Here is a 27,942-nt window from a genome sequence, read left to right on the forward strand (position 1 = left end):
AACTTGTACCCATTGTTTCTACACCAGACACTAGGGAGTAACATTACCAGATTACCAGGGGCCAGGTTTATAAGGTCTGAATCTCAGTCAACTTGTACCCATTGTTTCTACACCAGACACTAGGGAGTAACATTACCAGATTACCAGGGGGTCAGGTTTATAAGGTCTGAATCTCAGTCAACTTGTACCCATTGTTTCTACACCAGACACTAGGGAGTAACATTACCAGATTACCAGGGGCCAGGTTTATAAGGTCTGAATCTCAGTCAACTTGTACCCATTGTTTCTACACCAGACACTAGGGAGTAACATCTAGATCATTCAGATGTACCATAAACCAGAGGTCGACAGCATTGGAGGTGCTGGCAGGAGGATCCTCCACTCTGTTCACTGATGTGGGAATATTCTCAAAAGGACCTAAAACAGCATCTCAATCCAATCCTTATGTTGATCAAGTTCAAAAAGAGAAAAATTATGCAAGGCATAGTAATAAGGAATGATTAAGGGTTTAACTACCAGTCTTCCTTTCCATGTTTTGATGACACTGAGTGTCTGTTTGAAAATCTGGGACCCCGAGCCAATTCCAATTATTTCGGGAAATGGACAGAAAAAAATAAATAGGTCATTGGGACAAAACTATCAATACTTTTATCCTCTGAAAAAAAAAGCTGGGCGTGACAGATCACCAAGGTGATCCTCAAGTGTTGGGGTGCTTTGCAAGTGACATAATGATGTAGTTCAAGGCCAACAGCAAAGTCTTTTGGTTTTTCCATTCAGGAAATAACACATGGTGAATTTAAATCAATGATGGTGTTCATAAAAAAGATTTTTAGGAAAACAGGTAAAATGAAATAAAAATACTGAAGACTAGTGTATATAGGCATTATAAAATCAGACTGAAGGACAATTGATCAGCTTTGAGTCATAAGGTTATCTTTGACTAAAATACTCCAGATCTCACAGAAAAGCAAACAATGTGTTTTTCTACAATAAATGGCCTGTTTTTGCATATAGATAAAAAGCAGATGTATGTATTAGAATTTATACACTGCTCTCTTTTCTCTGTACCTGATACGACAATTTTTTAACAGTATATCATGGAGTAGCGTGTTTTTGTTAACACATGCATTATACTTTTTTTATTGTTTCTCATGCAGACATCAATAGAGAAGACTGCATTAATCAGATAACCAACTCGTTCCCAAATGAATGGTGACAAGTTACTACACATTGCCCCTGTGAATCATACACACTTTGATATAACCGCACAATAACACTGGGTGCATATGCATAATTGTCAGGCAATTTCAACACCCCACCTCGAAAAAGTTGACAATCTGACGAAAAGTGAAACTTTTTCATTGACCATAATGAATACGCAGCAGACATCTTAAGTAGATCTTGGGATTATCAATCTGTAGCCAGAAATCATTGCTTCAGTTGCATACTGAACAGGTGTTTGGGCTTAGTCAAGTAAACCCCTGCATGTCTTCAGGGTGGTATCATGTTAGATTAATATGGTTTTAATCAGTTTCTTCAAGGCAATGGCTTTTTGCTTTTAATCTTTCCAAAGTTTATTCCATTCAAGTACACAGACACCTCTGTTTATGCAGTCAGTTATTCTCTATACTTCAGATAGGAATATCAAAAGAAACCAGTGAACAACACTGTATCAAACCTTGCACTTTTATTAAAGTATAATTTCACTATTTCAATCATGACTTTCAAAAACTTTCTCACATAGCCAGGCTTCCTTCACAGCTGGACAAGAACTCCAAATGAGAATTAATCAGTCTTGATTTTTTAATATTGCAGGTGTCCTCTGCCTGCTTACCAGAAAAGAATGTCATGTTTCCCTTGTCTAACTTCAGAAGAAAACTGTTCCTTTTATATTGTTTTACAAGAAAACTTTAATACCCCTTAATAAATCAGCTTGATCTGCTAAATAAGTAAGTAAGCTCTCTATCTTCAGCCCTGAACTGAATTTAATGGCTGTGTTTTTGTTTAGCTACAAATATTCAAACATGCTCATAACACTTATTAATATTTGTTTCCTGTGTAAATCGACCAAACAAAGCTAAGCAAAGGGAGTTTTCTGAAGATCAGTGTGATGTCATTGTTTATCTGCGAGCTTGTCTGTTGTCACTCCATGTAGGTCGTCCATTGGAAGTGACATGCACTCAAAGGAGAAAGTTTGAATCACGTCGCTTCTTATCTGTCCAAACTTCTGAATGACAAACATGTGTCTTTATCGGCTTGTAGGCCCCGCACTTCATGTTAGAAATCAGTTTGATTTTGCAATTTATAATAGTTGAAGCTTATTTGATAGTTCACGATCAAGAGAGCTCAATCTACCTGTCTAATCCAACAGGTGTCCATTCCTTTAGGCTAGAAATTCTGACCACCTGAAAATTGGTTTACATGTTTTTATTTCTTGACCAACTTCCAAAGTTTTGCTTTCATCAGAAAAACATAAATGTTGTAGCATTAGAAATGCTATGTAAATGACTATACAATACACCTTTTCTATTTACTCTAAAACAATATTTACTCCAATTTTCCTCTTATCCATTTCATGACCCTACACATAGTGCTATGAAAATTGAATGTGCATTGTCCTGATTTCTAGTTTATTTACCTTCTATTAGAGCTTTAAATGCAACACTAGGACAATATTATTAAGACTACACCAAGTTTCCCTCTGAACCTCACATAAATTGTACTTGCATTCAACCCAACTGTGTGTATTAAAATTAACTCTTTATGGCTCAAAGGTTCACACACTTGAGTGTTTTCAGCAAACTGAACCATCAGAAATTGCTCAGCAATTCCATTCAGTCGGTCCACCCTGGGTAACTTTAGAACCCCATAGTGTGCTTCTCGTGCTACAAGGGGGTGCACTATAAAAATCATTAATACTCAATATTACCTAAAGTCCCATACCTACATGCAAACTCATGGCCTGATGGGGTATCCTTTTGTTCAAGGGTAGCACTATAAACGCTATGTTACACAAACCCCCCATACAGTTTTACTCATTCATGACCATGTAGAGTGCACCACATGGGAAGAAGATCTTTACCTTTGCTCTTGGTACACAAAACATTTGTCACCCCTTGTCAAACAGGCACCGAGCACTCAGCAAATATAAATTACATCCAACTAGCCCTTGAAAAGTCCTAAATGAAGATCCCTCACTGCAGTAAAAATCTGCAGCATGGGGTTTCAATTCTTGCAATACTACCCTCTTTCCATCCACTTAAATGATCATCGCATGTGAAAAGCCTACACATACTCTGCTCACTACTGGAAATCCTTTGTAATACATCTTGCTTATTTACAACAACCTTACACTTTTCTGAATTTGATGTCGTATATGTTTTAATACCTTTTTTGTCACATTTGTACAGGAATAGGACACTAGTATGTCTACAAGATCAGCCAGAAACTGTTTCATTGTTTGTGCACACAGAATGTCTCTCCACAGTATTCACTACATCACAGTGGTCAGATAATGAATTCCTACAGTCAAAAGAATATCCACATAATTAAAAGATCCCAGTGTCAACACTCACTGCACTCGTGTCTATTTTGGACGTTTGTATCCGCCTCCTTTGGCTTTCTTTTTTGCTGAACCTTTCTGCTCCTCTTGCTGAAAAGAGAGAAATTGATGTTAAATATCAAACTCTAGTTTCCTCACTATTTACCTAGCATTTCTATCATATATCGAGAGCTAGTTCCTTGCAGCTTCTCATTAAAAATATCAAAATATCAGTACTTACAAATTTAGTGCACTTTATGATAGATGAAAGATTAAGATGAAAGCTTAAATTATTAAATCAAATATAACTGTGAGGTAATAATGCACTTTAGAATAATGAATTCAGCATTAGCCCATATAATGAAAAAAAAATCATGATCAAGTATGAAGTCCCCCCCCCCCCCCAAAAAAAATAATATCATATGCGACTTCATAATATCACATTGTATGTATCATAAAGCCTTATGCTGATTTTGTCTCATCAACATTTGGATACTTCAGCTCCCCAACGTCTGACCATCTAACCTTTCTCTTTGTGGAGGATGTTGAAACAACAGAGAAGAAGGAGTCTAATCTCCCCTGTGTGGTTCCTTGCTTGGCTTTCTGTAACTTCTTCATCCCATTTCGTATTCTGTCCTCACTGAAAGAGATATAGTGGTTTATGTATAAAGAAGTGGCAGAAGAGCAGTCTACATTACAAATATATATGTTTACAGTAATATTCACATGAATGTAGAACTTCAATGCAACTGCAAATCTTACCAAGACATTAATATATTAGTGAATACATATATTTAAATAGCAATAGTTTTTAGAAAATGGTACTCATAGATTATAATCATGCCTACATGTAAATATAAACACTTATCTCGTTTTGTATATTATGTAGTATATATATATATGTGCTAGCACAGTACGCATTAATATGTGTTTACTACTAAATGAATGCAATGCTCCAAATTGCAAATTAGATTATAGAACCTTCATAAAAAAAAACACAACAACTTTGCCATTAGAAATTTACAGTTTCTCACATGATCAGATCTATCATTTAGCAGGGCAACATTTTGTAATTCTATGATTGGGATCAAGTTTTGTGTTATGTTTTCTAAGAATCTTGGTCAAGATGATGTCTGAATACTTTTTTCTTAGCCAATAAGGACCTAGATATAGCAATGTTAGACATCGCTGTGAAAAAACAAATTCAAAATGCACAAACACTTTGAATTTATCAAAATAGAGTGAAGAACTTGAAGAACTGAAGAAAACAAAGAAAAGATAAAAGAAAGTTGAAGAATAAATCATTACAAATTTCATAACAATTTGATTGTCATATCCAATCCTTCTGTTTTCTCAGTAACAGGATGTAAAATTTGAAAGAAAGGGGAAAGCCCAATAAAATCTTGTTTTTAATACAGAAGTTAACAGACATAACATGGAGTCAAGGCAAGTCAAGGCCCTCCTGCAAATTTACCATACATGATTTATCTCATTGTATGATTTTCATTTTGTAATAAATGTTTTAGGTAATGACTGGACATCGCAGAAAAGGTGACCAACTCAAAAAGAGCATACTGTCAGCTGAAGACATTTAATTATTAAGAAGTTTAAACAGATTTTATATGGGAGGTTTTCGACCTTGACCTTTGGTCTCAAAGACTGGTTCAAGGTCACTCCAAAACCTCTACCCACTGGCACTCTGAGTGCAAGTTAAACTCAACTGGAACAATGGGATAGAAAATAATAGAAAATATGCAAAACAAATAAATCCCACTGACAGATACTGAATGCAGAGTGGATTTCTAATGAAGATCCAAAAATATATACAACAGTGTCTGTTCCTTGTTTCATAACACACTTTCACTAAATGTTTTCATCATTGGAAGTAAAATCTTTGTTGACAGCTACTACAAATTTTTTCAAGCCAACCATAAAATTCTTTCAAAATTCATTATTCCATGATCTGATTGTAAGTGAGACTTGGAGCATTGGTAATTTTCAGATAGTTCAGTGTATACATTACAAGATTGATAGAGGAGACAACTCCTGCACCAGTTTTTCCATACCTGAAATTTTTCTGAGTTACCATGAAATCAATTAATCCTTCCTCATCTGGCTCTGACCACTTGAGCTAAAAATATAATAAGCAGCATTAATATTTTTAAAACCAATTTTGATTTCAATTTACTTTTTAAATTATTTTTGTAAAACCAACTTTAAGTCTTGAAAACAATTTTGAAATGTAGAAAATGCCAATATTTCTTTAAACATCAAAAGAAAATTCAAATCCAATCTAATTTCAACCATCTAAAGCAAATACTTTGTGGAAACAGATCTATATGAACTTTGAATAAGAAATTCCAACCCTCTTGAGGAGCTTTATTACCTCAAGTTCTTCGGGGTCTGCTACCTCTGGTTCTTGAAACAGTCTTCTGGCCTCCTGCAATGTTTTAAATTCTGATTTTATACACATTGTGAATGCTATCAGCTGTCATTATCATACAAGAGGCCCATGGGCCACATCGCTCACCTGAGGAACAATAGGTATGATAAAATCAGCTCAATGGAGTCATAATACAAACTATCTGGACAATATACAATAATTCATGTAAATCCTGTATAAATAAAATCCATTTTCCCCTGGATATTCTAATGTTTATAATCATTAGTCCCTTTTCTAACAGGATGATTTTATAGTCATATCATGTGTTGAGTATTGCAGTTCTCAAAAAGATCCCTAACAATAGTTTATATATGGGATATAAACGTACAGTAAACTCTCAACCTTCTCATGAGGCCAAAGAATTGTCCTGGGGCCAAAGTCTTAACAATTATAAAGAATCATCTGGCTGATTAGTTTCTGAGAAGATTTTTAAAGATTTACCCTATAAATTCCTTTGTTAAACTTTGACCCCCCCCCCCCATTGTGGCCCCACCCTACCCGTGGGGATCATTATTTTCACAACTTTGAATCTACACTACCTGAGGATGCTTTCACACAAGTTCCAGCTTTCCTGGCTGATTAGTTTCTGAGAAGAAGATTTTTAAAGATGACTCTGTTTATTCCTATGTAAAACATCGACCTCCCATTGTGGCCCAAACCTACCCCCAGGGGTCATGCTTTTCACAAATTTGAATCTACACTAACTGAGGATGCTTCCACACAAGTTTTAGCTTTCCTGGCTAATTAGTTTCTGAGAAGAAGATTTTTAAAGATTTACTGTATATAATCATATGTTTAACTTCAATCCCCCATTGTGGCCCCAACCTACCCCCAGGGGTCATGATTTTCACAACTTTGAATCTTCACTACCTGAGGATGCTTCCACACAAGTTCCAGCTTTGCCTTCGAATTAGTTACTGAGAAGAAGATTTTTAAAGATTTACTGTATATATTCCTATGTTAAACTTCGATCCCCCATTGTGGCCCAACCCTACCCCCGGGGGTCACGATTTTTACAACTTTGAATTTACACTACCTGAGGATGCATCCACACAAGTGTCAGCTTTCCTGGCTGATTAGTTTCTGAGAAGAAGATTTTTAAAGATTAACTGTGTATATTCCTATGTAAAACGTTGATCTCCCATTGTGGCCCAAACCTACCCCCGGGGGGTCATGATTTTCACAAATTTGAATCTTCACTACATAAGGATGCATCCACACAAGTGTCAGCTTTCCTGGCCAATTAGTTTCTGAGAAGAAGATTTTTAAAGATTTACTTTTTATATTCATATGTTAAACTTCGACCCTCCATTGTGGCCCCACCCTATCCCCAGGGGTCATGATTTTCACATCTTTGAATCTACACTACCTGAGGATGCTTCCACACAAGTTTCAGCTTTCCTGGCCGATTAGTTTCTGAGAAGAGGATTTCTAAAGATTTACTCTATATATTCATTTGTTAAACTTCGACCCCCCATTGTGGCCCCATTCTCAGGTGAGCTAAAAAGGTTAAGTTTACAATTCAATAAGTTGGTTTCTGGAAGAACAGATTTTGAAAATTTTCGTAATAAATATTGACAATTTTTTTTACTTTTTAAAGCGCTAAGCATAGCTCAGCCCTTTATGGTCGTTAGACTTCAACTTCCAGTGCATCGAATAACCGCCCCCTCTAAGCAAAAGTATACATCATTTAAACTGGTTAGGGAACCAGTTTCAGGGGTTTATGCACATAACTGCACGGGCTATTGTGAATCTAACTTACGGGTTATTGTGAAATTAATGTACGGGGCTTACATACATCATTGCAGGGACTGTCATAATATAATATAGTGCGTATACAGAAGCTGAAATGCTATATACATATATCTGTTATATACATACAGAAGCTGGGTTAGCGCTTTTCAGTACTATCAGTACTTTGATTTAATCTTAAGCTTTTAAGATCTGTGTACAAACATAGAATTGTTAGCAAATCTCTGTATCTTGCTTATAATAATTAATAGAAATTGTTAACAATTAAACACAAGAAACATGCACTACATGTATAACAAATAAAGAACACAATTTATTTTTTCGAAATGAATCATATATATACATGTATATACCTACATATTTCCGTAAGCGATATCAAACTCTATTTAAACTGAATAAACTCGAGAAAATGCCGAGCATCTCAACAAAAACCTATTGCATTAATCTACCATTACGCAAAAAATAATGCCGAATTACCGATAGAATGAATTGTATTTCAGTACTCCTACATCAGATTTTGCTTAATTTGCGCAGGTAAACAGTTAACGTAACTGTTTGATTTACCGAAGTCCCTGTTTGATTTGATACGTAAAAATCACGAAATACAGACGACAGTTTCCAGGTTACAAAGCATAAATAATGAAAACGAAACGAAAATCAGAACAAGCTAACATCAACGTCATGTGTGAAAACTGTCAATGCATTGAAATATTTAGCCTCAATTTACTTCACAAAATCGGCACCAATATATTTTTCATGTTTAAAAAATTTCCCTTCATACGCGAACTGTTGCACAACAAGCAAATTCATCATAGTCAGATCGACCCTTTTTCGTATAATGTCATGGCTGCTTTCAACAAAGAACCTCGTTTTAGAAGTATGGAATACGAGTCTTGGTAAAATGGTTAAGCAAAACCGAGCCGTGGCAAAATAAAAGCCGGGGCAGATCGGCAATCGTCAATTCCAAATACGCATTATTTTGCAGCAATAATTACAGCAAATACAAATATACTGGTCCATCAATTATCCTGAAATTTTAATGAGATTGGCAGATTAATAACTGCTTATCTTTTGTTTTGCCCAGGCCAAGTCTTGTCTACCCATTTTACCGGATGCCGAATCCGAGGCTATTAAACTGATTGAAACACGGCTTTCCTTTATTATTATTTTCGTAATAACTCAGATTTGAAACAGAATTAGACCTTAATTTTTGCAATTTATATTTTCCTTCCCATAAGGATAATTTATGCTAAACTACGTTGAATTGGAATCAGTAGTTCTTGAGAAGAAGATTTTTAAAAATGCACCCCCCTTTTTCTACATTTTCAAGGTTTTCTCCGCTTTGAAAACAGATCGGACTTTTATTTCTGCAATTTATATTCGCCCTCCCATAAGGATGCTTTGTGCCAAATTTGGTTGAAATTGGATAAGCGGTTTTAGAGAAGAAGTTCAAAATGTAAAAAGTTTACAGACGGACAGACGGACAGACGGACGGACAGACGGACGGACGGACGGACGACGGACAAAAAGTGATCAGAAAAGCTCACTTGAGCTTTCAGCTCAGGTGAGCTAAAAAACTGCAGTATACAATGATAGATCTGACACTCAGAAATTGCAAATTTTAATAAAAGTTATCTGAGAGATATTTGTATCAATCCAATAAGGACAACTGTTTGTACTCTAAGAACTTAGATGTTGCTTCGTCATAATGACATCTTTTTTTAACAATGACACACAATAAATAACTCAGTGACTAAACCATGTGTCTTTGTGAAAAATCAGGTTAAAAAATTCTTGGAATTAAGTACCATATAAGAACAGGCTTATTATGTATGTGTGACATAACACTTCACAAGAATGCTTGAAATTTTTAAGTTTCTATGAAAAGCATTCCTATATATCTATGAGGAAAAAGTGTAATATCTGACATTAAAGCTGCTAATGATGCCAGATCTTTGTTTGAAGTACAGCTGCTGTAGTAATGTTTGAACTGACTGCAAATTATTTTTCCTACCTTGTACATCCAATCTTCAGGAACAGTGTATTTCTGCAAAATAAAACACAGATACATCTTAGCAAACGTTATAATTTGCTATGTCATGCTAAAGCATGTATTTATAAAACATTCCAAAACCATTTATAACATATAAAGGTATTAGAGAATAGTACTGAGTGCTCTCCCTGGACACAACTATACTGACCTTGGAATCCAAATGTTTGAGTATTTCGTCGATGGTTTTGTGCTGTTTGATCAGATCAATGGCTCTCTTTGGACCGATTCCCCTGATGGAGTCACAATAATCACAGCCAAGCAGTATACACAAATCAATGAACTGAAATAGAACGCAAAGGTTGTTGAGTTACAGTAACTGTACGTGCAAGATTTTATTGACTGGTAATATCAAAAATTGTTGAGAGACAACAAAAATTATTAAGCTTTAGGCTTACTGAATAAATGTATGCCATTACTACATTATCTATGATGGGATACATATGTTTGTCTACTGTTATAATCACCTCATCCTTGGTTAATCCCAGCTCCTCTAACACTCTGTTGTAGTAGTACTCTTTGATGGGTAACTTTCTGAAGCAATATAACATGACTTATATAACACAAGCAATTAAACAATATTTTTACATCACAATCATCAATAATACTTCAATCTTTACTAGCCAAGGGTTATTGATAAGATCCGCTTCCCACCTCTCCAATCCTTAGTGGATTTAGTGCAATATTGTAGCCTTTGAGAAGTGCCCAACTGGGAATAATGACATGTTTTCAGTTTAACCAATAAGATTGCACACTTCAGGGATAATTTGGCTATCAAAAAGATGAAGACTATTTTTTTGCTTATTTACTTTTCTTGCATGTGGTTGAGCATGAAACACTTTTAATTGGATGTATTATTTAGTCCCTACGTCCAATTTAATACAGATAGCTGATGAAATGAGACTCATACCAAATCTGCCAATAGCTGGAAAGGAGAACCCATGGCTAGCAGAGATGTAATATTCATTGCAAATTATTTTTTCAATACACCATATGATAAAGTAAAGAAAGATACAACAATGCCTATTCTTGGTCACTTTTGTTTTTAATAAAATGTAAGCTGACCTTGCTTCAGCCACTGTCAAGTTCCTCAGCAGTACGGTGGTACCAAAGGTGAGGGCGTCCATATCCTCGGTCCCTGTGGCGTACACCTTGCCTGCTTTAACCAGGGCAGCACATTGTGCCTCAGCCTCACCAGGGGCCTAAATGAAATCATAACTCCATAACAAGTGTCTCAGCTAACAAGCATTCTTTCTATCTGTGAGCATAGGCAATACATGTTTTTAGGTTTATGTTCTTTATGAGAATACTGAGAGACAAATGAAAACTATAAATACCTCCAGTTTTAAAAGTAGGGGGTCTATCAAATTCATGTTATGTTGTTTATAATAAATCTATCTATTAAATCTAATAATTTCAACCTGGTACATATTTTTTTTACAATTTCATTGATAGTACACACAAAATTGAGTAACAGGCTTCAGATATTGACAACTTACATTAATAAAGGGTATTCCCATATATTTCAACAACTCTTTGCATTCTTCATTATGTTGCTTAGAAACTTTTACTAATCTCCTGTTGAATTTTTCAATGTTTTCCTCATCACCTATTGAAATAGAAATCAAACATTACTTAAATTTCAGGAAAAAATCTATGATGTTATTCAGATTATACCAGAAACTTAACCACAGAAAGTCATAAAATTTAACATCAAATTCATCTACCAGAAATTGATGATAAATTTCATGGCCATATACTGAAAGCTTTACTACAGTAAATAAAAAATTGTGACATTATATATTCATCTACCTGCTTCCTCTGCCTTCTCTAACTGTTTCTGAGCCTCTTCTCGTCTCTCCTTTCTTTTCGCTAGCTGATGAAGAATAATGCAATGTTACAAGCTAGTCCTTGTACTCTCTGTGTACAATTTCTCTTAGGCCTAACAAAAAAATATGTTTGTTTACGGTTACCCGACCTACCCTATATTTAATCGCCGACCCTAATTGGGTTTTTTCCCATCGTTAGAAATCCGGAAGTCACACGTGGGTACGTTTAACTTTTATATTCATCTTAATCGGTCAAGCGTTTGAAATCGAAAGTAAAAAAAAAACATGGCGTCGATATCACATGTTCTCTGCAGTTCGAAGAATGCGCACACATTGCCGAATAACATGACATTTATCCAGGTGTTTGATCGATATCATGGGGGAAATGAAAAGGTTCCCGATTTTAAAGTACAAGGCAAACAACATGGAGGGGAAAATACATGTAGTTTTGACCACAGGAGTCTGCGATTTTATCAATTTCTTGAAAATAAATAAGAAACAGGCAAAATCCTACCAATGAGCTTCGTGAGCATAGCGAGCGAAGCGACAGGAAGGCAACAAGTTTTCTAGATTTTCTTTATTTCGCTATCCAATTGATATTGAAAACCAGACATCAACCCTGTGGTGTTATCTTACCAATTTCTTGCATTTATTTCCGTAAAATTAAATCCATTTTTACACATATCGATCATGGCCATGTTTGATGCTTGTGGTGAGCAATATCATGGTTTTTTTTTTTTTTAAATAATGGTGTCTGTATAAAAACTTTTCAAGGAACATTCTGCATAAAATAGTATAGTCTGTTGCACTATTGATACTATTACTAGGTCAGGTGCGGATCAAAAATTAATCCTCGGGGGGTGGGGGGGTGGGGGGGTGGGGGGGGGGGGGGTGTCTACTAAGCATGTTATTTGTTGCAACAGCAGACAAAAACTATTTTTTTGTATTGTCACATTGATTTCTAGAGCACATTTTTTCCACCAATTAATGAAGGTAAAGTTTAAATCAATAAACCTCTAGATTTTATATTTGATTACAAGTACCTAGATTCTGTAAAATAGGCTATAATTACGAGGCATGATTTTTTCTGCTAAACTGAAGGATCGAATAAAACCACGTGGTCTAAAATTTAAATGACAACAACATTCGCAGGGGTGCATACGGCAAACAAAAGTAAGCATGACACAATGGCAAAACAGTTTTGTATTATCAGTTTATGTGACATTTGTAAAGTTTTGTAAAAAAAAAAAAAAAATTATAATAAAATAAAAAAAAAATCCTACCTACCGACCCTAGTTTTTTTCAGCATGTAACAGTAAACAAACATATTTTTTTGTTTGGCCTTAATTGAAAATGTCAAAAAAGGAAATCTTCCATTACAACTAAAATGACAACACAAAACTATTAGCTATTCATTTTGATATGAAATTCATTTATCAGGCTCATTTTTTTTTCTTGAAAACGGACATAATCATGACTCACCTCGCCTGATTTCATGTCTGGTGGTTTACCATCAAACACATAAACTGGTTTAATACCATTCTCTACCATTCGAATGGTCCGGTAAAACATTCCCATCAGGTGACTAAAATTCAGAAGGCATATAGTTTTGCTTATGGATTTATGTCAAAATACCGGTATATCTTAAATCATAATAAATACTGTCTAGAACTCAATCCCTTTAATAGCATTCTTTAAAGTTTTAAAATCAGTCTACCTTGTGGTTTCTCCATCTTCATTCATTAGGTTGCTACCATCTTGTCGTACAGCAATAAGAAACTGGTAAATACACATGGAAGCATCCACTGCCACTTTGCGGCCTACAATAAAAAATTACACACATTCATATTAAATCAAATGTCACTACTCACGTTATTGATACACTTTTCAAGGTGTTCACAGATCATACTTGTTTTGATTGGAAGTTATACCCTGTCAGTGTCTTTTTACAATTCAAATGAGAATATTTCATTTCTGTAATTAGTGAACAAGTTCTACAAATTATTCAGTCTTAGCAAGATTGTTGGCAGACATCATTGCGACCTAATTAAAATTGGAGCTTCCATCCCCTCCTAGTTTTCAATAGATCATGGATTCAGGAAAATCTACAAAAGTTTTCTTTGTAATGTGCCTATGTAGTGATAAGCAGAGGATTGTAGACTATACTCTGTCCCAAGATATTTTGGATTCACGTTTGGACGATTTTTAATAAAAATACACTTACCTGTGAAAGAAGTGCAATTGAAATAGTTGAAAGGGATATTTTCCAAGATAATTTCATTGACACATTATCATCTTTCACTCGGAAAAATTCACAGGAACGAAAACAGATTCCTTACGGAGATTTATAATGGGGAATGTTTACATCTTTTCTCCATTCGGAATACACTCGGAATACATCGCGCAATATTTCAACGTTATCATCCGGGCTTGCTGCAATGCAAAATCTCCGTAGACATAACATTTTTTAGCATTGTATTGAAACCTGATAAGCTAACAGGGGCGTTTTGACTGAGAAATCTTGGAAATTTTTCATACTTTTGAATGAACATCGTTTGGATCCTGAGGTATTTATAAATATCAAACAATTAAGCCAAACGTGAATCCAAAATATCTTGGGACAGAGTATAGCTCTCCCCCTCAGCTAAGAAAGAGTTCGAAATATGATGGCTATAATCCTTCTCGTTTCTTTCAAGCTAAAGATACTATATTTTAATAATTATGAAATTGATAGAATTTGATTATTTTGGAAAACATTTCAAATCTAACAAATAACAACCAAAAAGATATAACATTCATGTCCTTTAATGTCAAAAGCAGTCCTATTAAATTTTAATTTTAATGTTTAGAAAATAAACATAGATATGAAAGAATGGAGAAAATTAAGAGGACTAAATGATCATGTCCACTATCAGACTATACTGATCAGCTCCTTAAAAAGAGCTCTGTTTAGAGATTAAAGAAAAGAGCAAAACTTTTACCTTAAATTATTTAGATTTTTTTCTTAACCAAACGATGTAGTTGATGAGTAAAAACTTCATAATGCAGAACATCGATCATCTAACAATAGACTATATGGTAGCTCTGTTCCATTTTAAGAGATAATGTTAAAGAAAACAGAATGTGTTGATTGTATAGTACACATATATATCTACAGGTTATTACATTCGATATATACAGACATGATTACAAACATTCAGAGCTATCCAAAATCCACTAGATGCCAACCTATCATGGTTCTATTCAAAAGGAAACAGCGCCAATATCTTACCAAAGTAATTCTTAAATTCATTTTCCTTCATTGCAGATGGAGCATAGTCTCCAAGTAACTTTGATAAACCTAGAATTCCCATGCTGAAATTAAAAGAAGAGACGGTTTGTGTTTACTTTTCTGACCATAACACTTTACCCGCCAAATCATGTAAAGTCAGCTGCTTTGTTTCGTACTTTATAAACAACCAAATAAACTGTAATGTACCATTTGTCATCCTGTAAAAAATATAAAAATTTTAAACCGTTTCCGATTTTATACAGAAATACCCGATTTATACTTGCTATAAATTTACGAAAATAATTTAAAGTGTGAAAAAATTGAAGATGGCGGACTTGAGGAAACTCGGATTTATTGGAACCATAGGGGATGAAGACGAAATAGAAGTTGAACCCGAAAGTTCTGATAGTGATAACGAAGAGGCTCAAGTAATATGTGCTTTGTTTATTCTATCGTAATATTATGTAACTGAAAGTCGCTGCAACGATTGTTTTTTTGCGAAGGCCATGAAGTAAATATTCACCACAGGCACACGTGCTTTTGTTTACATCAACTTGATCAAGCAGTTCTCTTAAAATCAACAAATTTACACATATATATATTTCTTAAAATTTGGCTTGCTTAAAAAGAATATTCGCTTTTACATTTTTAACAATAAATTCAATATTTACACACTCTTAACAACAACCGTAGAAAGGGGGGGGGGGTCTTATTTATGAATGACTGTGTCTAGCCTACATATAGAATTTCACAGACAGCTTACAAAAATCGTGATCATAATAATATTGGAAATGCATTTGCTATGTAATATGTTTTATGGTGTGACCATGTTGAGGGCGAAGCCAGTAAACACAATATTAACATTTTCATTGTCAGTTATAGTACAGGGTTTGACATTAAGTTTTTGAATTACTAGACCAGTCGGGCTACCTCAGAAGTTTTTCACTAGCCCTGACTCTTTTACTACTAGCCCTGACCAATTTTTCACAAAAATAAACTAAACGTAATGAAAAACATAAAATATTAAATACCTGTTTCTGTTTAATTGTATTGGTTTACCAATAATGAATCATTCAAACACTATTTAAGATTTAATTTTATTCAAACTGTACTAATAATGATACAAGTAATGGTTGACCAGGGACCAACAAAACTTTTTGGAGACTTCCCTTACTTCTCCTTAACAGAGAAACATGAAGAAGTTTGAGAAATCGGGGAGACTTTTATTACTTGACAATAAATTAGAAACAAGTCATTATAATTAGAAAATAAAACAAATTCTAAAAATTGAAAAAAAATTATCAGTTTATTTGATGTATTCATACATTTTATAGATCAAATGTTTTGTAATTGTGTTAACTAAAATGACAAATAAAATCAGTCTCTGTTTTTAGTGTATTTTGGTGGCATTAGTCCAACCCAACCATTATGTTGAGGATTAGATTTTTAAAAAAAGATATTATAACTGTAAACAAAGGGTTTATGATTTTTTTAGCATAAATTTGGCAGTGTTATTAGCTAATTACAAGTTACATACAAATTCAGTGTTATATATCAACACTAGCCTTAAAGTAATAAACATCGTTTTGTACAGCATGTGGTTGCATCACCCGTATTTATAACCCTTAAAGATAAGACAGACTACAAGAGGCATAAACTGAGTTTGTGAAGACGTCTTTAGAATTAGATAATTATCATTTTATTGCCCTTGGTGTTAATTTGCACGATTATATGAACTCCGTGTACAGTGCGACTTGGACTTTTTGTCCGGAGGAAATTCCGGCGAAGTTACCGATCAAAAAGTGAGTATTTCCCCCACTTCATCCTCTAGGTTAATCCTTGGGTTGTACTTAAATTACGGTTTGAAGAATTTAAGCCTGTTAGGAAAAAGTGCTTTTACTTCTATTGATATTAATATTACAGAAAAAGTATGTGCACTTTTTTTTTCACACGACCAGTCGGGCTAGTATACAGACATTTAACCCGACCGGACCCATCGTTTACTAGACAATGTCGGTCGGACGTGCCTTAGTGTCGAACCTTGTAGTACTGAACATTAATCAAAATCCACCTATCTATGTATTCATATATGTGTGACGGTCAGACCGGTTTGAATACTGGCGCCAGATAGCTCAGTAAGGTAGAGCACCTCACTAGAGATTCAGGAGGCCCGGGTTTGAATCCTGGTCTGGTCCGTCATTATTTCTCCCAACCAGTTACATTTGGTGGCGTGACCAATCGCTGAAACTGACTGAATAACTCCTGCCAGGGGAAGAGCCTTGGGTGATTTCTGAGGGCGAAGATCATTTAAGGAGAGAGGAATGTGTTGTTCAGACCGGTTCGAATTCCGGCGCCAGATAGCTCAGTTGGTAGAGCACCTGATTAGAGATTCAGTGGGCCGGGGTTCGAATCCTGGTCTGGTCCGTCATTATTTATCCCATCCCGTTACACCTTTAACAATAAATGTCACCCTCGCAGTTTACATATACATACTGATGACATATTAGTATTACAGGCAGAAAGATCCAAATAAATTACAAGTTTTGAACACAAATAAAAATAACCATTTGCAGAATAATAACATTTATTTCATCATCGGTAAAAATCACAAACAATGATCGGCAAACATGAAGATATTATCAGATTCACAAGAATGTTGGTGATATCACTGCACATGAAGTGATTCGTTTTTCCTCCATCTTGGGAAAAGGTTTTCAAGTTTAAAGATACATGTATATGGAGTGTAATTTCCATAGTTATGGTTTAAACACATGTAGAGAGCATCGCCTGTGAGAGGGCTTCACCCTCTGTCATTGGTTTAAATCAATGTAAAGTAACATACTGGTCAAAGTCATGGGCACATCATTGACATTAATTTATATTCCTGGTACTTATACTTATCAAACAGTGGGGTTGTCTAAGAAGTGGTGTGGACAATTGTGATTGACAGTTGTATGTGAATGGGTATACCGGTAGTCGTCACCCAATCGGACACATGGGTCTTCTTTGGGTACTTCTTTCAACATCAATGACACCCTTTTGCTATCATCCATGCCATTGAGAAATATCTATATAAGTTGTAGATTTTGTTTTTTAGATAATTAAAGTAAATTTTTTTCAATTTAAGATATTTTAACAGATGGTTTTATTTCATTTGCAGACAGCGAAGAAACAGAAGAAGAAAAAGCCAAAGAAAACTGATAATGAATTCAATGCCAAGTTTTCTTTCACAGATCAGGTAGTTTTTAGCCATTTAGTAATTTATCAGAGTACTGTATTTCACATAATTATGTTGCTTTAATACTGGTAGTATTTTTAAGGCAAATACATGTGTATAGAAATGTATTTCAATGCAAATACATGTAGTAGATATGAATTAAATACTTGTCCAGTGAAGATATTACTTATATATTAATTTAATGAAAATATATTTCAGTTTGACCCAACTGCCAGCTTTGACTTTGATTTTGCACTTCGGCATGCTAAAAGGAAACAACATGCAACAACTCTTGATGAAAAGATAGCGAAAGTCAGAAAACAACAGAAAAAGGTATTGTAAAAGCTGGATGTGATTTTAAATACTGGAAAGCCATCAATGGTAGCCATCAATACCTAAATAATATACTGAAACTCATTTATCTCAAAGTAATGTGTAATTTACTTTGATTTCAAGGGAGACAAGTTTGAAGTGATTGAAAGTGATGATGATTTAATCGAGGAGGAGGAGGATGAAAGTTCAGATGAGGAAATGAGGACAGGTATATATTTCTTTAAACTGAGGAATGTACTTGACTGTGTATATATATGCCAGGTCATCAAGATACATGTAAACTTATCTTTGTTTTGTGCTCCATGGTATAAAGTTGATTTATCATTTAAGTCAGTGAAACTAATTCCTGATGTGAACAGGCGTTCTCTACAAACATCCAATGCTTATTCAAATTTCATGTAGATTTCATTCTTCAGGTTTTTAATATTAAACTGTTCATTGTCTGTTTTGTTTCCTTTAAGACAAAATCAAAACAAAAGAAACTAAAAAGAAGAAAGGCAAGAAGAAGAAAATGGATTCTGATAGTGAGGAGGTACATCTGATATACATGTACTTGCTGTTGGCCATTAATAATCATTGTTTATTATAAACAGGACATTTAGGACATTTAGGAGTGACTCAAGTTTGAGAATTTAAACTGTTTTGATGCTATTTGTTGTACATGTATTTGCAAATTGATGTTGCCTTGTCAAAAAGAAGTATTTTTAATCATGAACCCATAGTAAAATACCAGTAATGTGATAAGGAAATAATAATTGTAGATGATAATTTATATCTTCCGTCATATTATCCTTTGATATAATCTTAATGTTTTGTATTTTTTCATTTTTTGTTTTTGTATTGCATTTAAGGAAAAAGAGAAAGTTGAGTTTTCAGAAACAGTGGATTCCTATGATGACAAGTTGACGTTTCAAGATATGAATGTTTCTCGACCTCTTATGAAGGTAGGAAAAAAGAGTTACATAGACTTGATAAAAAACAAGATTCCAGAAAATTGTATAATGTGTAAATTCAAGTTTTTCATGCAAAAGACAAGATTTTAGAGATATGTTTGACCAGTGATGACATGGCCTGAAACTTCACATATCATTAATTATTATATTGCCAGGGCCTGGGACAGATGAACTTTACTAAGCCGACACCAATCCAGGCAGCTACCATTCCTATCGCTCTCCTAGGTCGAGACCTCTGCGCCTGTGCTGTAACTGGTTCAGGTAAGTTGTCATTGATATTTCAGACCTTTTTCCTTATACCAGTACATGATATAAATCTATTCAGTTACCTAGTAACTTGATCTTTTCTGTATACAGTAATTCCATTTAGTTGCCTATAGTTAGCTACTGGATCTTTTCCCTTATGATCTATTCAGTAACCTAGCTTACCTCTGGCAAATCAATTTGTTGAAAAATTGGGTCTCAATGATCGATTCTATACATACATGTTACACATTCTGTAGTGCAGCAAGCAGTAAATAATGTTTTCATCCAAAATGGTCAGAAGTATTCCATAGTATAAACTATTTAGTGCGTTTGATTTTTAAATATTCCGTTGAAACTATTTGCAATACATGTAGTAAAAACAATTAGGACCACTACCATATATATTCAATGTATGCACATTATTTTTATTAGAGTCATAGTAGACTATGATATTTTGATTTAATGTAAGAGAAGTATAATGGATTTTCCATAAAATTAAAAAGTTCCAATTACAATGTAACATATTTTACAAAAAAAAATATCTTGAGATTATGGAAAGGTACAAGTTGAAGCCAGTGATACAATTTCAAAGATTTTCTATATCAATTATAGAATAACTCTTTGTTCTCTCTCTGTCCAGGTAAGACAGTTGCATTCATGCTGCCCATCCTGGAGCGATTAATGTACAGGACACAGGAAGAGGCTGCTACCAGAGTTCTGGTTCTGGTTCCAACCAGAGAGTTAGCAGTTCAGGTTCACACCGTAGCCAGGCAGTTAGCTCAGTACACCAACATTGAGATCGTATTATCAGCTGGTACGTAGGTTCACAGTTTATACCATGTCTTTATTTAAATGGTACTGTAATTTTTCGAATATAATACACACTTTTGATGTTGATTTTTAACCTATTTCTTAATTCATGAAATAAAATGATTTACATGTAAAAGAATATCATTTTGGCACAAACATAAATTTTCAAGAAATGGAATTATTATTTTTAAAAGTTTTTTCTCTGCTTCTTTACCATTTCTTCAAAGGACTCTAAGTCTCCTGTAATAAGTGAAATGTTCTTGTTCAAGCTAAGTGACTAAAACAATCATTTTACACAGGTGGATTGGATATCAAAGCTCAGGAGGCAGCTCTACGCATGAAACCAGATATCGTCATAGCAACCCCTGGCAGACTGATTGACCATTTGCACAATTCTCCAAATTTCTCTCTCAGAAACATTGAAATTCTGGTGCTGGATGAGGCTGACAGGTATAACATCAATTGTTTTATTTTTTTATTTTTTATGTATTCTCCATTTTCAACATAATTCAGAGCTAGCGTATTTCAGGTGGTAGTTGAAATGTTTTTGACAAAATACTAGTTTTCAAACGACTTATATGAATATTGAAGTATTAGAGTGTTGCCATGCAAGACATTACTTTAAATGAAATACTGTACAAATTCATTTTATTGAAGTCGCTGTAAATTTCTTTTCTGATCAGAATGTTGGATGAGTACTTCGCGGAGCAGATGAACGAGATCATTCGTCAGTGTGCCCAGACCAGACAGACCATGCTATTCTCAGCCACAATGTCAGAGGCTGTGCAGGACCTAGCCTCGGTGTCGCTGAAACAGCCAGTCAAAATCTTCGTCAACCAGAATACTGACGTAGCCCTGGGGCTCAGGCAGGAGTTTATCAGGATACGGCCTAACAGAGAGGGCGACAGGGAGGCAATCATAGCATGTAAGCTCATTGTTGTGTCTATTCATGCTTGATTAGATGATACTTTTAAAAAAGTCTTTTTTCCTTTCCTCTTTAATGAAAAATTCTTTTAACTTAAGGAATGACTGTGTACATATGTAACTTCATATCTTACTATGTTTGATTTGTATTTTACGTCAGCACTAGTCAGCCGTACCTTCCGAGACCACTGCATTGTGTTCATACAGACAAAAAAGCAGGCCCACAGAATGCACATAATCCTGGGACTGCTGGGTGTCAATGTCGGGGAACTACATGGCAATCTATCCCAGGCTCAGGTGAACATTCAAAATCTCTCAATCTCTCTCTCCCTCTCTCTCTCTCCCTCTCTCTCTCTCCCTCTCTCTCTCTCCCTCTCTCTCTCTCTCTGAGAGAAGCATGTTCAGATTCTTTTATATGTACAATGTATATGAATTATCAGTGTACATGTACTCCCTTATTTTAGAGATTGGAAACCTTAAAGAGGTTTAAGCAGGCAGATGTAGATGTGTTGTTGGCCACAGACCTGGCAGCAAGAGGACTTGACATTGAAGGAGTCAAAACTGTGAGTCTTTTATTTACCACTTAACTAGGTGCTATACATAACAAAAAATCAATTGTTGTTTCATATGATACATTGTGAAAATTGTTTGGTTCTTTGTAAACATTAAGTTTTAATTTTTAATGAAATGAATCAAACCATCTTCGCTAGCCAAGGGTGTTTCTCTGTTCACCATAGATCGTCACCCTTGGGTAGCGAAGATGGAATCCAACTTAAATTTCATACTGTTTTAGGAATGATTTTCATTTAGTCATGCATGCACTGAATTTCAGTTGTTTATCATGAATATATTTTTTTATTAACAGGTGATAAACTTTACCATGCCTAACACAATAAAACACTACGTCCATAGAGTTGGTAGAACTGCTAGAGCAGGAAAGAAAGGGAGGTAATACTGACTTCTGACTCAATCAATTAATAGTCACTATTTATTATTCTCATTAATTTGATAACATATTATCATTTCATTGATATGATCTTTTTGATAATCCTGTTAATGATATATCTTAAATCGGAAACAAATGGTACTAACAAATAGTTCAACAACATTCTGTACATTTCATAGATCAGTGACCCTGGTTGGAGAACAAGAGAGGAAACTGCTGAAGGAGGTGGTCAAAAAAGCTAGGACTCCGCTCAAAACCAGGATCGTGCCTCAAGGTTTGTCGATTTGGAGAGATAATGGCTCCAGTGTTTTCTAAATATAAAGAGTAAAACTATGTAAAAGTGGCTAGTGTATAAATTTGTCTTTATAAATTTTGCATTATAATAACAAAAGTGTGTAGGTGACATGGAAAGGTGATATTGAATATGTTGACCACTGGTACCTAGATACATTGTATACCAAATTAAAAACTTAAAGAAGTTGTTTTAATACCAGTAGTGTCAAATTTTAAATTCCAAGGTTTGCATTCCCTCAAAAGTTATTCCCATTTAATCTTTTTGCCATTATTGCATGCATATTAATGAGAAGTAAAATGCATTTACAGTAAAACTCGGTTAAAGCGAAGTCCTAGGGACCAATGGATTTACTTCTTTATATCTGTAATTCGTTATATCCGTATAACAAATTCGTAAAAAAACTATAGCAAATTCACTGCATACATGTTTTCTTTCACTAGACTATAATTTTTGCTAATTGAGGCTTAGAATATAAATACATTACTTTGATACCTTTAATAATCGGATTGTGAGTCCAAAAATTTATATGAAGATAACTGCATTCAAACTATTATTTTAAATGGTAGTGCAAACTTTTTTTGAATTATAGATAAAAAATTCGTTATAAAAGTGTTTAATTTCATTGTTATTCACCTTTTCGGGACTCAAAAGCAGTACATCTGAATTCATTATAACTGTAAAATTTTGCAAAGATTTGTTAAGAATTTTACCGGGGACTTGAAATAACTTTGCTATATCTTAGAATTTGCTATATCCGTGATCGTACTAAACAAGTTTTATTGTACAATGTTTATAACATTAAGTGATATCAAACTTTTCAGAGGTGATATCAAAGTACAGAGATAAAATCAGCAAATTGGAGAAGGACTTGGAAGTAATAGAAACACAGGAAAAAGAGGAGTCCTATCTAAGAGCAACAGAGAACCAGATGAATAAGGCCAAGAAGTTACTGGAGAGAGAGAAAAATGGAATGGATGACCAGAAAAGATCCTGGTTCCAAACCCACAAAGAGAGAATGCAGGAAAAGGGTAAGTATCAGAGGCCCAAGTACCTCTATTTAAGATCTGATTCTTCGTTTTAAATACAACATAGGGAAGAGAAGTCTTTGATTGAATAATATATACAGGTACAAAATATACATGTTACGAAAGAGAAAAATACTTTTAGTTTAATGCTAGAAATTATTTTAAATGACTTAGTGATCTATATTTCTTTACCATTAGTTTGTAAATTATTTTGTTCAATGGTACGGTCAACAATTAATGAATGGCTTTTACGATAGAGGTTTATGGGATCTAAATATATGGTGGCAGTTCCTTTATTCTATTCTTGTAGATTTCACAACGAAATTTTTGATATTTAACATTCTTACTTATTCTAGAGGCATTACGGCTGGGAGAGTTCACCAAATTACCCAAAAATAAGAAGGCCAATAACAAGGAGAAAAAGAAGGCTCTCACGGTATGTTCACAAGTGTGCAACAGTACAAAACAGAGTTGTTTCCCTTTACCTATCACAATAAGCCTAATTCTGCTGACCGTTTCATCATTTCTATTTTAGTCAGAGGATAGAGTGAACCATGAAATTCAGAAGTCTCATGAGTTTGCTGTACGTAGCAGTAAAAAGGCCTTCAAGCAAAAAAAGATCAGAGTTTTCAAAGATGAGGACTTCACTAACAGTAAGTTTTGTGAAATGGTACTTGGTTTTCGATTAATTAGGAGTTGTCTGCCTTACTGTAAGATAAGTTTACAGGGATGTACATGTACAAGTCATAAAGAAGTGTAAAGATTGTTAGTTGATAAATGATGTAAGGAATTTCTAAAGAAAAAGAGATAAGATGAATTCCAACCTCATTCCATAATTGAATTCAGTAACTCTTTCAAGAAAGAAAATAGAAAATTGATCAGACCTGCATACATGTACAAAACTAGTGTCAATACCATATAAGGGTTTTATATTTTGTTGTCAGCACTCTTTATCATTAAGTATATGTTTCCATTTTTTTCATGAAGTAAATAACATTATAACCTGTATGAGATTTGTGATGAAGGGAACGGATGTTTGTCTTTGTTCATGTGTAAGATATTTCTCATGTAATCACAAAGCTACATAATTAGTGTCCAATGTATGGTGATGAATTAGACCATAATCAACTACAGATTTTAAAAGCAGATTTTATTTCTGATTTTCGCATGTTTCACGTTCTTATTTTATAGATAAACAGCAAAACAAGAAAGCAAAGAAGAGGAAATCTGCTTTTGATCAGGAACTGACAAATACAGGAAAGAGTGCTGTAAAGAAATTCAGATCGGGGTAAGTTGTACTTTTCATTTTTAGTTTTATTCATACCAGGCAATCAATTTTAAATTGCTTGCTTTTCTATTCTGTACTTTCCCGTAATATAATTAATATATAAAAGCAAGGTACTAAGATCTGAAATGTAAGCATTCATCAGAGATCCAACCAACTTATTTTTGTGTTGATATAGTTCCTATGTCAATATTGATCTATTTCAAATAGGAAACCATTGTAACTAGTTATGTAAACTTTTTCATTGATTTGGCAAAAACATTAAAGTGCATTTTTCAGAATTATAAATTATGTAACAATTTGATTAATTTGTTTTTGATAGACCCTTTATTCAATAATTACCTATGAATGCTCAAGTTGATATCAGGGTGATGAAACATGTATACTGTAGTTGTATTTTCTAATACCGTATAAAAAAGCCCTTTTCAGCTACAATATATAGTATACAAGTGGACACAAAATGTCTTGTTTTGTTCTTATATCAAAGCTCTGATATATTTGGTTAACATCTTGGTCTCTATTTTTCATAATCTCTGCTCAAAAGTTTTCTGAGCAAATTCATGTTGTTTACAAATGTATCATTAATTTTTTGATTTAAAAAGGCTTTTATGAAAATATTATTGTTATATTTGCATAACATCATGGACATCAAATAACATATATTCACATCAAACAGAATTTTTTTGAGTGTCAAATAGGCCTTTATTTCAACTTTAGACGGCATAAAAGAATACTTGATGAGCGTGATCAAACATTCATGCTTCTTGCTTGAATAAATGACGTGTACCTTACAAAATAATGCATTCAGATACTTGTATTTTCAAGTCTTGCAAAATCAGCATGCTTTTGGAAGAATTTTTCTGGGAATGGAGAAATGATTGCCTAAGTTAAGATCATTTTGAATGATGATAATGAAAGGGTATTTTTTCGCTGTAAATGTTTTGAAATAGCTGATAATAAGAACCTCGTTGTATAAGATAACAATACCAATTCTGTGATTCCTTGTATTTTCAGGCCTTCGTTTAAAGAAAAGAAAGAACTTGGATTATTGGGTAAAAAGAGGGGCAAAAAACCAGTAGGGGCAAAGAAAGGCAAAAAAAGGTAGGTGTGATGATCTAATTATTATTAACCCTCAGCATCATGGATATGTTTCTGGGTATCAAGTGGACAGATGACCCAAGAAAAATTTTCAAGGTCATGAGATCAAAAAGATTATTTATTACCGGTATTAGCCAGGTTATTACAAAATCCTAGTAGACCACCTGACCATGACCTTTGAATGACCTTCACTGGTGATTAGGTCACACAATATAAACACAATGTATTGAATATGTTTCATTTATTTTTGTATTAATCTTAGGATAATAAAAGTGATAATCAAAAGTACATGTACATTATTTGATCTCTGTTGCAGGTGATGCTTGGAAAGAACTGAATATTGTTTATGATGTTATAAAAAATAAAAATGAATTATGAATAACAACTTCCTTCTTTCTTACTTCAACTGTCTATGGTCTTCCCCATGGTGGAATTGAATTAAAGAACCCATAAGCAGAATGGAGTGTCTTTTTCCTTTATCCTAAGGAGACATTGTGTCTGTGGTATCTGCTGGTATTATGCTACGCAGAGTTTGTTATTGTACCTGGTAGTAGTTCAGTTAACGAAACTTTGTTTTATCACCAAGTGTACTGTACTTGTGCAAGTTCCCGGTGCTTTTATGGCTTGATGACGGTATTAGTGTTTCTACTGTAAAGTAAAATAGATCTATATGCTGATAGTTTTTTGAAGGAAAGTTTTGTATGAAGTGTAGATGATATGCAAATTATGTGTTATTTCAAATTGTAAATAACTGTTATATTTTGTGTAGTGCAGAAGTTTAACAGCTGTTTTTTTTTAGACATACATCTTTTATTTCTTGAAATTTACCGGTAGTTCTTAAGGTAGGTCCCTACTTAAGATTTTTGTGGTTAAAGTAAGGGTTTTTCCATGAATCAAGTAAAATAATACAGTATGTAATAAAAAAAAGCCCCAAAAATACATGTCTTAACTATTTACTTTTATCATTAGAGTCTCCAGAAGATGCATACCCCCCTTCTTCGATCAAATGATTTCAACTAAAATCATCATTTGGCTAATATTAAACAAATATCAAGGCAAAACAAAATTTTAAACGTTTTAATTTATCATTAAAGTAAGAAAGTAATAACAAGTGTGATTATCATCATTTGATTGATTAAAATGAAATTTTATAATGAAATGTTACAAAAATGCTATTTCAAAATTTTTACATAATTTCACATTTTTCAACTTATCTTAAACATTTTATGTTTAAACACCATTTTTTACACTTTAAAATATTAGACTTATGTCTAATGCAACCAAAAAGCAAAAAAGATATAGTACTTCACATGCTTCTTTTTTTTCTACGACCTTCAGAACGTATATACCCCCTTATCAAATGCAGCTAAAAAAAAGTGTCACAAACACAATTTAAAAATATATCAGAAAACAGCATTTCATTTCTTTGCTTTGATAAACACTAAAAGTCTTCTTTCAAAACTACATGTAATGAGTACAATTTAATTTTTTGGATAACCATTACCTTTCCTCTGCATATATAAACACAAACGTACTAAAATCTCAGTACAAAAATTCACGATTTCCAACTATTAGACTCATTGAAGATCAAAACCTTTATATACTGGTAGACATTATTATCGCTTGACTGATTCTATCAAATTTAGAATTATCAATTAAACATTAAAAAATCAGAACCAAAAAACGGTAAATCCGAACAAATATCATTTTCGATTTTAAAGCTTATTATATCCGCTAAATTGATGACGCGTCTGAGTAGGGATCTCCCTTAAGCTACGTGGCTAATCCATTTTTTTTGCAATAAGAATTTTAAATTTAAAAAACAATAACTGGATGGTTGTTAAAAATATGAAATGACACAATAATATATTTACATCCACCAAGTTATATTTACATCTGCCGAGTATATATATATTAATACATA

At 33.9% G+C, this 27,942-nt stretch overlaps 2 protein-coding genes across 2 annotated transcripts; one reads left to right on the top strand and one right to left on the bottom strand.

Moving 5' to 3' along the window:
* Window positions 1–3,354: 3,354 nt before the first annotated feature.
* Window positions 3,355–15,048, bottom strand: LOC105322124 (flap endonuclease 1). Its single transcript, XM_011420664.4, has 13 exons — window positions 14,887–15,048; window positions 13,333–13,435; window positions 13,098–13,200; window positions 11,599–11,662; window positions 11,286–11,395; window positions 10,852–10,988; window positions 10,254–10,320; window positions 9,938–10,069; window positions 9,751–9,783; window positions 5,928–5,981; window positions 5,608–5,672; window positions 4,067–4,181; window positions 3,355–3,652 (listed from the first exon to the last, which is right to left on the bottom strand). Exons 1-13 carry the CDS (start codon window positions 14,966–14,968, stop codon window positions 3,587–3,589), a joined length of 1,131 nt encoding a protein of 376 aa, XP_011418966.1. The 5' UTR covers window positions 14,969–15,048; the 3' UTR covers window positions 3,355–3,586.
* Window positions 15,049–15,206: 158 nt separating this feature from the next.
* On the top strand, window positions 15,207–26,529 carry LOC105322125 (probable ATP-dependent RNA helicase DDX27). Its single transcript, XM_011420665.4, has 20 exons — window positions 15,207–15,314; window positions 18,047–18,124; window positions 18,323–18,436; window positions 18,560–18,644; window positions 18,898–18,968; window positions 19,288–19,380; window positions 19,545–19,650; window positions 20,276–20,449; window positions 20,745–20,895; window positions 21,129–21,370; window positions 21,530–21,666; window positions 21,834–21,932; window positions 22,235–22,317; window positions 22,495–22,589; window positions 23,432–23,638; window positions 23,992–24,071; window positions 24,171–24,288; window positions 24,827–24,923; window positions 25,935–26,021; window positions 26,335–26,529. The coding sequence occupies exons 1-20, from the start codon at window positions 15,213–15,215 to the stop codon at window positions 26,336–26,338; spliced, it is 2,223 nt and encodes a 740-aa protein (XP_011418967.2). The 5' UTR covers window positions 15,207–15,212; the 3' UTR covers window positions 26,339–26,529.
* Window positions 26,530–27,942: the final 1,413 nt, after the last annotated feature.

Source organism: Magallana gigas, chromosome 3 (assembly GCF_963853765.1).
Source record: "Magallana gigas chromosome 3, xbMagGiga1.1, whole genome shotgun sequence".
NCBI lineage: Eukaryota > Metazoa > Mollusca > Bivalvia > Ostreida > Ostreidae > Magallana > Magallana gigas.

What these genes read in the sequence shown, in the direction of transcription:
- LOC105322124 (XM_011420664.4), bottom strand. Translation starts at nt 14,968, where the DNA reads ATGGGAATTCTAGGTTTATCAAAGTTACTTGGAGACTATGCTCCATCT. An exon ending in GAAGATGGAGAAACCACAAG is followed by an intron (nt 13,201 to 13,332) that starts GTAGACTGATTT and finishes TCTGAATTTTAG; the next exon opens with TCACCTGATGGGAATGTTTT. An exon ending in TTGACAGTGGCTGAAGCAAG is followed by an intron (nt 10,321 to 10,851) that starts GTCAGCTTACAT and finishes ATATTGCTTCAG; the next exon opens with AAAGTTACCCATCAAAGAGT.
- LOC105322125 (XM_011420665.4), top strand. Translation starts at nt 15,213, where the DNA reads ATGGCGGACTTGAGGAAACTCGGATTTATTGGAACCATAGGGGATGAA. An exon ending in GTGCTGGATGAGGCTGACAG is followed by an intron (nt 20,896 to 21,128) that starts GTATAACATCAA and finishes TTTTCTGATCAG; the next exon opens with AATGTTGGATGAGTACTTCG. An exon ending in GTAAAGAAATTCAGATCGGG is followed by an intron (nt 24,924 to 25,934) that starts GTAAGTTGTACT and finishes TTGTATTTTCAG; the next exon opens with GCCTTCGTTTAAAGAAAAGA.